Here is a 12,003-nt window from a genome sequence, read left to right as displayed (position 1 = left end):
TGAAAATCTAGAACTTATAAAAGCAAGTTGTGCTAAATCATTAGCGTTGTTTCCAACTGGTATGTAAATGTGATTTATCTTTACCTTTGCAATATCTAATTTTGTAATTTAGCAATTGGAAAAATTATAACTTACGAATGATTATGTAATGTTAGAACATTGATTCTAAACTACTATTGAGATTACATATTTTTGTCAATGTAATACACTTATAACACATAATTGTGGCTAGAATTGTAGGATGTATGTTTCATAGTGAACATGGTCTGATAAACTTTAAACATCCAACGAGGAAGATGAAAGCAATGCCAAGAATTGATAGAAGAAGGTTATGTATGGGGCTAACTTCAATGTTGACTCTCAATGATGTCGCGTGTTGAACTTGGATGATAAGCTAACTGGATTACTTGGGGCTAATAACAAACCAGGTTGCATTGTTAAACATGACTACGGTAGTTTCTTTCTTATATGAATAACACGAGATTTTAGTTTTTCACTTTGAAACTATCAGGCGAGTATTTGTTTTCGTTGTATGTTGTTAATGTTTCTTCACAAAATTAAGTGTAGCCTTAGACTTTAAAAGTTGTATTGCATCTTCTATTCTTATTATGTGGTGAAGGAGAGAAAGATTTCATGAAGGAAGAAAGCATTGGTTTGTTGGGAGCATTCCAGAATTATGTTGTGATTCATGACCCCAAATGACATACAATCCCCCAACCATGCATTGCTTCAATCTGCTACTTCTTCTGAAGTTAAACGTAGTGTATTTTAAACCAAAGGCACCCCTTTATCCCCTTGATCTATGCAAATAAATAAAATAAGAAATGTGACATAAATGGTCACTTTTGCTTTTTTTGGATATAGTTGGTATTGTTCTCATTAATTGAAAAGTTTATCTTTAGAAGCATGAATAACAAAGTATGTGAATTGTTTAGAGTGGTGGGTCGATGGTCCTCCAGTTTTCACTCTTGCTCAGAATGGCTTAGTGATTGTTTTTAAATGCATGGTTAGGATGGTGAATCAGGTTAGTTGTGTTATCAAAAATTGTTGAACATTGCTTCTATTTAATTTCATCTTGATTAGGTGTGATCATAATTGCTGGAGGAGGGTTCTTAGAACAGTCGGCCTCAAAGGATGTCCTTAGGGTTCTCAGGTTTTCTTAAACTTATGTGTTAGAGGTACCAAAAACTAATGTAGACATTTTTAGTCATATATTGAATTTTATTTCATTATAGAGATAATTCTCTTTGTTCTTGGCTTAGGCTTCCGGTTCTTATCAAATATTAACATCTTTGTAGCGAATCTTCACTTGACTTATCAATATGCTAGATTGTGGCGTCCTCCATATCTATCTTATTTCACGTTCTTCTCTGATTTATTAATGTCGTGCCTCTTGAGAATTTAAATTCAGAAACAATCATACTTTTTTCTGTATAAGATCGTATCATTAACATTATTATTATTATTATTATTATTATTATTATTATTATTATTATTATTATTATTATTATTATTTTTAGTTTAAATATTTTTATAAGTCGCCAATCTGAATTGATATGAGAAGTTAAATTTTTAGCTTAAACTTTGTATTTGACAACTACATTTTAACATTAATTTCATGTTGTATTTATTTTGTACGAGACTATATTATACAATATTCTTACAATTTTTTTTATGTTTCATTGTTACTTAAAATGAAACTACTATGATTAAAATTTAATTATGAATAGAATTTTGAAAATGTGGAGAATACCTTTCTAAACATTTTTTTTTCTGTAATTATTAAAATTTATTTAAAATATGGAGAACATCTTTACAATTTTATCTATTAAAGATAAGTTGTTTCATCCTCAAATTTATCCTTAAAAAAAACATCGGTAACCACTAATTTTATTTATTAAAATATTTTTTTTTTATTTTATAGTTTTTATTGGTTAAAATAATTATATTTTTTATTATAATAATCACGCCAATTATTATACTCAATAGGATAACTTTTACATCTCAAAAACATTTAATTTCTAATTGCAATAAATATTCGATTATTCATTTATCCCAACATTACGTGAAACATTTTTTTTAAATTTATAATCATGCATATTATTATATTAATCTACATATAAAAATAGTTTAATCTATATTACAATATACTAGCATAATTATTTAATTATTTTTTATTACCATTAGTATTAATATATTTTTTATTTTTTTATATTTTTATTTTATCTATTATTATTTATTCAATATCGAAAACAAAATTAATTATTATAATACCTTCATAGGAACCATATCATCTCACAATATGTTTGTATTTTTTCATTTTTCTTTACCTTGTGTTTGGATGGAGCATTTCAACAATGCTTAGAAATTGAAATGTTTTGTATTTGAATTGCTTGTAATTAAATTTCATTCATTTTTTAAATAACTTGTTTGGATAAGGAAATTAAAATACCTGACATTTCAATTTCTTGTTTGAAAAAAAAAATTGAATTTATTGTGAAATAAAATTTAATTTTAACAGTATTTATTTTACGCTTAATTATGTTTTGAGTTCATGATAAATTTGGAAACATGCTCGACAACCCAGATGGGTCGGGCAGACCCAACTACGCAACCGGATTGGTTAGACCCGACGACCCACCTGAGCTGGATCGACTGGGAAGCCCAAACAGGCTGGGTGGCCTGACGATTTAGAGGCCTGACGGCCCATACTGCACGATTGTGCCATCAAGTTCGTCAACATGGCCCGGTCCAACCCGTCTAGGTCATTGGCCCAATGCTCCAGACGGGTCCAACGACCTAAACGGGCCCGATGATCAAGACGGACCCGACGACTTAGATGGGCCGGAAGACATGGACGGGTCCGACGAGTTGGACGAGCCCGACAATCTGGACAGGGCCGAATACCCAGACGGGTTCAACGACCCAGACGGGTTCAACGACCCAGACAGGCCTGTACACCCAGACGGGCCCAAAGACCTGGACGGGTCCGACGACTAGGATGAGCTCGAGGACCCAAACGGGCCTGACAACTCGGATGGGCCCAATGACTTGGACACGTCCGACGACTCGAACAAGCTCGACAACCTAGACAGGCCCGAGACTCGAACGGGCCCGACAACTAGTACGGGCCCATTTAAACCGTCAGGTCCATCCGAGTCATCGGTACCGTCTGGATAGTCGGGCCCGTACGAGTCGTTGGGCTCGTTTGGATCGTCGGGACCGTTCGGGTCATCGGGCCCGTCCGGGTTATCAGGCTCGTTCGGGTGGTCGGGCCTGTCCGCATTGTCCCGCACTTCCAGGTCGTCGGGCATGTCCGAGTCGTCGGGCTCGTCCCGGTTGTCGGGCCCAATGATTTGGAAGGGCTAGTTTGGGTCGTCAGGCTCGTTTGGGTCGTCGGGTCCGTCCAGGTCATCGGGCTCGTCTGGGTTGTTTGGCCCGTCTAGGTCAGGCCCGTCCGGGTCATCGGGCCCGTCTGGATCGTCGGGCTTGTTTGGGTCGTCAGAACTATTTGGGTCATCAGGCCCGTCTGGTTCGTCTTGGCATCTCCGGGTCGTCGGGCCCATGCGGGTGGTCGGGCTCGTCCGGGTCGTCGGGACCGTTCGGGTTGTCGGTCCCGTTCGGATCGTCGGGTACGTCCTAGTCGTCGTGCCCGTCCAGATTGTCTAGAATGTGAGGTTGAGTGAGAAGAATTTCAAATTCAACCTATTTTGAGGGTATTTGAATTTCTACTAATTTAGCTAATTGAAATCCTTCAAAAAAATTGCTTGCATTTGAAATGCTTTTTAATTTCTCTATCCAAACAAAGTATTTCATTACAAAGAAATCTAAATTCTTCAAAAAAATGAATTGTTTTATTAAAATACTCTGTCCAAACACACTCTTAAGGTAATTATTCATATGTGGACAATACTTTTGCACGGGACCAAAGTTCATAATATACCTACATTTTATTTTAACAATGATATGTACATATGCATTTTATTTTAATATAATATATAACTACTAACTCTAATCATAAATCATGTGTGTACACATCAAACAATTAACTCAGAGTCATGTTAAATTTTTAATAAAATTACATTTTACAATATATTTGCATTTTATTCATATTTGTATGTTACTTTTTATTTAAAATAATTTAAGTTTAACTTCTTTTTTATCCCATAAGTCGATACCTTCCAATATTATTTCTCTTTTAACCTCACTGTATATAGATTTGCTTTTGTATACTCTTAATTAATTCGTTATAAAAAATAATAGTAATTAATTAATTAATTTTTATTTTATTTTTTAAATATCATATATAATTATAATTATAAAATATAATAATATAATAAATAATTTACTCAAATATAACAATAAAAATATTATTTTTCTTAATCTAAATTATAAAAAAAAATACCCGTGCACGGGTCTCATACTGGTATTTAAATAAAAAAATTGACATTGCAGCTGTTATTAATTAAAATTATTTGTAGATTATTATTAAGCTAAATTCGATTCATGTATTAAATGTGCATTATTAATATCAATGTTAAAAATATTATGATAAACATTGTTATGAATTTAAAGATTTGATCATTATTATCAAATTACATTTTATAGGTTAATTACAAATAATTTTTTATTTAAGCTAAATTAAATTACTTGACTACGTGTCATTTTTAACCTGATATCAAGTAAGTTGTTTTGTGTTATGCATATATGGTTAAGCTTTTTCATACTAAAAATTGTTTTTCTTTATTGGAAGTTGTTTTCATTTACATAATATTTATTTTCCTACTGATACGCAGATGTAATAACAGAATCGGGTAGTGGAGGTGCAACATGCATGAAAAATGCAAAATGTAGAAATTATGGGAAAAAGTGTAATATATTATGTGTTCTAAACATAAAAATATATTTGCAAACTATATTTATGTTTAACAAATAACTAATTTATACATTTATTCATAAAAATAAAAGTTAGAGAATTGTAATAATAATTGTTTATTACGTTTAAAACTATAAAAAATGGTACATATGCTAACATTAAAAAAGATGAACGATTTATAACTCATACAGATAACATTTGAGTACATCATAGAAAAGGAAAAAATAAATGTTATAACATCATCGACGCTTGTACAAACAAGGTTTAAGTATTGGCCATTCTATCTCCTTCCTCTTAGAAGTTTGTTTTTCCTACACACATAACGGTAGGCTGAATCAGCAGTGAGGATTATATGCTGCAGATATAAAGAACAAAAGAGCAAAAAAGATGAAAACATGTTCACTGCAATTTGCTGCATACCTTTTTGGTAAAGTAAAACAAAATAAACATTTTATTTGAGAAGTCCTGCAAGGGTGTAAACAAGTTAGCAAAACTCAAATCCAAGTTCATTGCAATAAACCCTAAATTTTAGACCCTAAACCCAAGTTAATTGCAGTAACAAAATGAACATATCCACACCTTCTTTGCAGAGTTGAAACCTAGCTCAGAAATAGCATTTGAAAACTTTTCAGGGTCTGCTCCTCCAGTATTTGGATCAAACCTACTCTTAACTTCTGCTATCAAAAGCCAGCCACTGTTAAAAGAAAACTATACAAATCAGATTCTCAGTAGGGATGCAATGTGCACCAAGAGAAGTTAAGATCATACAAAAGGAAACAAACCCTGGCTTTAGCACCCTATTTGATTCTTCAATGTAACTTTGGTAGTTGGTTCCCATCAATGAAAGACAGAACACAGCAACGTTAACAGATGCGGAGGCAATGGGAGTCTGCCAATATTTCACAAAAGCACTTATAAGTAATCTGGTTTATAAACTTCAAATAAGTGCTTTGAGACCGTTCTCACTTAAGGACTCTATTTCATTTATTTTGAAACTAACAAAAAATGCAAGAAGCCTGACCAGTTGCATTTTCTTTGCAATTTTACCAATAATAATAGCATATCATATTATATTATAAAAATATCAATGATCACATCATGTTTATTCTCCAAATAAATGAAATGAATGCCAAAAATTGATCAATGCTATGAAGGTCACAAACTGACTTTTGACATAACTATGATGACAAGGATATATGACAGATAAAACTACTACTGTCTAATGCTATAAAAGTAACTTCCAATGTGTACAGGCTTACAAGAAGGAAAACATACATTTGCCATGTCACAAGCAATTACATTTGGATCGTTGGAGACAAGATCCAGAGAGAAGACTTTATTCTTAACACTTTTAGCAATGAGTGCTTCCCCTGGAATAGAAACATGAAGTCACTAAAAATGACTAAAAGAACTTAGGTATCAGGTAAAAGTTAAAATTTGCTATAAGATCAGAGTAACCTCTCACCACAACCAAAATCAGCAATAACAAAAGAAGGGCTCTGTTTTTTCAGCCACTTGATAATTACATTAACCGGCTGTTCAGGCCAATTTGACATCTGCGATTTGTATCCTGCATGATACTAGCCAGATAAATGAAAGATAAATTGAGACAGACAATAAGAATGGACTAAGAAACCATTAAATCCATGCCAGAAAAATTGAAACAAGTTTCAAGGATAAGACTAAAAAAAAAGAGGTTATGGACTCCAATCACTAGTCTAGCAAAAACATGACTCAAAAAATTAATTTCTCTGTGAATTTCAAATTCAACCAAAACCCCTCCCTTCTTTGACTCTACACACACCTCTTTTTAATTTATATAATAATAAACACAGCATACTGCTCCCACTAACAGAAATCACTACTTATTTCAAGAACTACAAGGACTGTGCAAGGCCAATGTAATGTAATCGGTCAAAGTTTGAATAAACCTCAAGGAAAGTGAGTTCACAACATACATTTGTGTACTTTAAACAAAAAATAGAGGTCATTAAATTTCTAGAGTCTAAAATTGTCACAACCTTTCAGTATAGTGTTGTTCCATTGATCAAACAAGCTATCCCTTTTGAAGGCTAGGGCCTAGCCTTAGATTCAACAAGGTGATAAGTAAAGACAGCAACCAAAGTTGGTTCAATTACACAAGAAATCATGAGTTTTTTTTTTTTTTTTATCTAAAGAATGTAAATTAAAACAAACCCTTACCATGTCAAATAGCGATGGTTCTTCCTTGAAATAATCTAGAGCCTCCTTCCCACTGAAAAGACATGACACAACATAACAAACCACATATAACAAAGAATCTAAATTTGAAATGCAGAAATCAGAGAACAAAATAAAACATGCGAGCAGATAACATGACATAACATACGTGCAAGTGTAGAGCTTCTCGTTAATCATCCTGAAATGCCCACCAGACAACCTCGCTCGCATCTGGGACAAAACAAAACTTTCTCATCAAACCCAGAAAAAAAAAACATAAATTTACAAATACAATGTTGTGTTTTTGGTTATTCAGTACCTTTTCCAGAAAAGTGGAGGGTTCCTTCAACTTTGTGCGCTTCGCAGAAGGGGAAGGAATAGCCGGTTGCTCCTCCTTACCCTTTTTGCCTCCGCGTCTCTTTCGTTTCTTACTCTCACCCATTGTTGAGATTTTGATTTTGCTCTGCAAATCCTTCTTCTGTGCCTTTTTCTCTGCTCACCACACTGGTGCTAGGGTTCTTTGATTGAAAATAAAAAATTATTATCTTTTATTAAAAATAAAAGTTGCATGACTTATTATCACTACCAAATCTGTTCTTTTTTTCACTTAATTTTGTTAATGATAGAAGTATATATTTACTGTAGAAAAAAATTATGTCATGCATTATCTTCAAAATTTATTTATTTTATCTATATCTTAACAATTTTTAATTTATAAAAATATAACTATAATGGAAAACATTTTTTTTATAATAAAATGTATACCTAATTAAATTAATGAATTAAACCTTTTAAATAAAACCAATATTGATTTTGTGATTTTTATAATTTTTATATCACAATTTTATAACAACTTATTGGAAAAAAAAAAACTAAAATCAGGTTAAACATAAATTGATTAAATAAATCAATAAGTCTTTGAAATTATCTTTATTCATATATTATTGAAATAAAATTATAATATTTTAAAAATAATATATATATTCTAAAGACCTAATGTGAGTGACTAGCATAGTATAACCTATGGTAAAAGAGTAATGTGACCAATGCTATAAAGGACCATATCTTCCTCGTGATGGCAATTTTGAATCATTCTTGCAAACAATGTGACCATCATTCAATGTTTTTTTAATTCCATAAAATAAAATAAAGTTACAAGGCAATATATATTTTACTTGGCGAAAAATTCAAAAGAAATTAATTTAGTTTTCTTTGATAAGAAGTAGACAACATTCATATTTGTAAGTATTTAATATTAGATTGATAATTTAGTGGGATAAGTACGATCTTTATTAGATTTAAATAAATAAAAATGTTTGTTTGTAAAATATAAATTAATTTGATTGTAATTTTTAGAATTAAATTAAATTTTTTTTATTTTCTTTTATTTATAAAATTGGTATAAATAACAACTTTTATTTGTATTTGAATTCATTTTTAGATTAAAGTGTCAACCAGACGTAACACTGGGTGGTTATATATAAAAACAGCCCACTCCATTGTAAACACATTAGATAAAATGTTCACTTTTTTAAAAAAATAATTAAATTATATATAATATGTATTAAAATTGATAAAAAATAAATGTATATTTTTATTTCTTGTATAATGCATAATATTTAATATTAATAAATAATAAAAAATAAAAATAATTATTAAACTTTTTTATGTTTTATTGTCTTTTATGGTTTTCCACACATTGTGTCTCAGTCTTATTTGTTTTCTTTTTCTTTTTGTTTATAAAAAGAAAATTAGACACATTCATTAATTTTATTCTTATTTTTTACTTGTTTTTTTTTATTATTGAAAAAAAAATAGCTCGTTTTCATCTTACTTAAAACTAAATATTTGTTTGATAGTTAGTATTATTTTTTTTATTTATTTTTTGTATATTATTGTTTATGAATATAGAAGAAAAAGTAATGTATTATGTATTTTTTTTGTAATTGATTTTTAATTGTGGCTTTATCATATATTTTTCTTTTAGTAACTCAATTTTTTATTAGATTATGATAAATTATTTTTTAATCTCCATTTTTTAGAACATGTGTAAAAACACATTTCTTTCTAAAAACAAACACCACAACCTCAATTATTTTCTTAAAACGTTTGTCTCTTCTTTTCTCTCAACTTAGTGCTTTTCCCACCTAATGCGACCTTGATTCTTCCTCTTTTCTCTTCTGATCTTCGTCTCTTCTTGAATAGAGGTTAGTTTTTTGTTCGTGGCAGAGTCCTCTGCAAATCCATCCGAACAATTTTCCCATCCGTGTTGATTTGGGGTTTTATAGCTAGGTTCTTCTTTTAGATTTTGAAATAAATATTTTATCCTGGTATTTGATTGTATCTTAATGTGTTGGCTTGATGAGTGTACTGAATTGGAGAGGTTGTGTTGTTTTTGGTTTAGGGATTTTTTGTTTTGCATGCTGAAATAAGTGAAAATATGTTATTCTAGCTTAAGCGAGAATTTATAGTTTAAGCAAGATCAATCTCGCCCAAATGAGAAAAATCTAGCTTAAGCGAGAATAGCAGAATGTCACTTTTCTCTCTGTTCGAGTTCTAGCTTAAACGAGAATTTCTATCTTAAGGAAGAACAGTTTCGCCCAAGCGAGAAAAATCTATCTTAAGCGAGAATGCTGCAGAATTTTAAATCCTTATTTTTAACCTGTGATTAACTAAGTAAATTTTTAAAATATGATGTATGAAGCTATGTATGGATGATGTTGGTATTTTGATAATTGACTTGGTATGTTTTTGTAAAATATGTGATTGTTTTGATGTTTGCAACTTGAGATGGAATTATTGATATGTGAATATGAAAATATGATTAAGGATGTATATGATTGGGAAAGTATTGCATATGTTTGATGTAATTCCATGGGTCTCATGGAGAGATTTTATGGTGGTGTTAATTTAGTGTATGCATCGGACTATAGATTTGAGTAATGTGATATCATGAAACTCTAATGATCATTCACACTCAAATAGAGTAAATGGTTTATGTGGTGAGAGTAGTAGGAAGTCCTAGTCTAAGGCAGGATAATGGCCTTAGATGATTATAGACTAACCTTGTGTGTGGTAGGGTGAAACCCATTGGCAATGGCTCTACAAAGCAGTAGAGGCCATCACAAGTGCAAGTCTCTAGTAATCCAATTCTAAATGCATGTATTCGGATAATCGAGTTTAGTGTTAACTATTTATGTGCAGTGATGTAAATTAATTCTAGTTACCCATGTATGAATTATAATTGATATGATTTAAATGGTCTTAGGACAACTATTTTGCATACTAGCTTACCCTTGCACTCTGTGATTTTGTATTGTTTTCTTTTGCGATGATCATCATTTTGGTGAGAACAAATGAAGACGCAGGTTTAGAGGCACTTCTAATGGATGAGGAGTTTGTAGTTAGAGTCATGAGATTAGTACGTTTAGTATAGGAATACCTTTAAAGGTTTGGTGTTGTTGTATAAATAGTATATTTTTATAGTCTGAACTCTTAAAGGACTGTATAATTATACTTATATTCAGTTAATCTGTCTTTGAATATTGTTGTGAAATGTCTTATTTATTAGTTTTATATTAGTAAAATGGGATGTTTCAATTAATGGTATCAGAGCCTGCTTCATCCCTAGGATGACTTGAGAGTTGTGGGTTTGTCATGTCTAGTTTGTTTAAGAGTTCAAGTTTAGTGGAGTTTGTTTGTGAAACTGGAAGTATTAAGAATAGAAAATGTCTTTGTAGAATAATGAGGGTGCACACTCATGATTATAGAAGATGTAGTTTTCCTTTCTTAATTCTAAAGGTTTGGCGAAAGGAGAATAGAGTTATAGTTTGAATTTTGTCTTTTATACCTTTTGATGTCTGTAGTGGTAGGGGAATACAAATTCAAGGTCAAACTTGACCTATTTAGCTTTGCAAGGGTGTGGAAATGCCTTTAAGACAATTCATTTCCTTAAAGATGTGAACATGTAGAATGTTGTATATCGATGAACGAGGAAACTAAGTTGGAGTTTAGAAGCAACGCTTTGGATTGAGGGATCTTCAAGAACGAGTTCTTGGGACAAATACCACAAGTTTGCAAGAGGAGTTGAATTCAGAGGTTAGAATCATGGAAGATATCGGTGAACACTTGGATAACAAGGTTTGATAAATCAACTTGATTCTACATTCTGGCAATGTTGATGTTTAAAGTGGAAGGTTGTGGAAGGTTCGAGGTTAAAGCTAAAAAGGTTAGAGCAATGAAGGGTATAAGGAAGGCAAATCTCAAGTGGGAGGTTATGTTAAGGCAGAACTTGGAAGATTAGTCAAGCAAGGTAATGTTTATGAGTAAAAGGGAAAAAGCAATCATGTGATGAAAAATAAGTATATTAAGGTTTTATATTAAGGTTTTATACCAAATCAACAATAGTAGGAGGTTGTTCAATCTTCTCAGCAATAACAACAATTTAAGTCAAGAGTAGAAAGGATGCTCTAAGTAAGGTGGCTCACATGAAAGAAAGGTTTGACCTTGGATATGAGATGGAAGGTTTCCGCGTACCAAAAGGAGAGACACATCTTTAAAGATTATTCTTGTAGGGAAGAACAACAAGTGATGTCAGAGCACAGTGAAGGAGGAAAGGGAAAGAAAAGTATTGAGTAGCCAAAAAGGATGTTCGTCATAGCTGGTGCTAATATGGTTAGAATGAAGGGTCTAATTCAAAGATATTGTTTATAAAGGTGGTGCTTGAACTAAGGATTTTGGTTCCATTTGGGGTCATATACGCCTTGGTGTCACCAGTATGGTGGGTGAGTCATGGTTGTATGCAAGAGGGAGTTGAAGTTGAGATGGTGGTTTCTCTGCAGTTGTAGCCAAGTGAAGTCTGCTTAGGTGTGTGGTATGTCTTGTGGTGATCAAAGGATTCAAATTCAAAGTCGATTTGAATTGTTTAC

The 12,003-nt window shown here is 31.8% G+C and overlaps 1 protein-coding gene across 1 annotated transcript; it reads right to left on the bottom strand.

The window, feature by feature from the left end:
* Positions 1–5,029: 5,029 nt before the first annotated feature.
* Positions 5,030–7,621, bottom strand: LOC114181532 (S-adenosyl-L-methionine-dependent methyltransferases superfamily protein). The gene is made up of 9 exons (XM_028068006.2): positions 7,395–7,621; positions 7,245–7,306; positions 7,079–7,130; positions 6,342–6,456; positions 6,152–6,246; positions 5,659–5,765; positions 5,456–5,570; positions 5,297–5,341; positions 5,030–5,187 (listed from the first exon to the last, which is right to left on the bottom strand). The coding sequence occupies exons 1-9, from the start codon at positions 7,515–7,517 to the stop codon at positions 5,116–5,118; spliced, it is 786 nt and encodes a 261-aa protein (XP_027923807.1). The 5' UTR covers positions 7,518–7,621; the 3' UTR covers positions 5,030–5,115.
* Positions 7,622–12,003: the final 4,382 nt, after the last annotated feature.

The sequence above is a fragment of the Vigna unguiculata genome, chromosome 4, assembly GCF_037176805.1.
Source record: "Vigna unguiculata cultivar grain cowpea cultivar isolate G323 ecotype 2 chromosome 4, ASM3717680v1, whole genome shotgun sequence".
Classification (NCBI taxonomy): Eukaryota; Viridiplantae; Streptophyta; class Magnoliopsida; order Fabales; family Fabaceae; genus Vigna; species Vigna unguiculata.
Note: the sequence above shows the minus strand (reverse complement) of the source record. Positions and strands in the feature narration are given on the sequence as shown.

Excerpts from the sequence above, each read along its gene's own strand:
- LOC114181532 (XM_028068006.2), bottom strand. The coding sequence starts at position 7,517 with ATGGGTGAGAGTAAGAAACGAAAGAGACGCGGAGGCAAAAAGGGTAAG. Across the intron at positions 5,766-6,151 it reads TTGCTTGTGACATGGCAAAT|ACTCCCATTGCCTCCGCATC; the intron begins GTATGTTTTCCT and ends AAATATTGGCAG. Across the intron at positions 5,342-5,455 it reads GTTTCAACTCTGCAAAGAAG|GACTTCTCAAATAAAATGTT; the intron begins GTGTGGATATGT and ends ACACCCTTGCAG.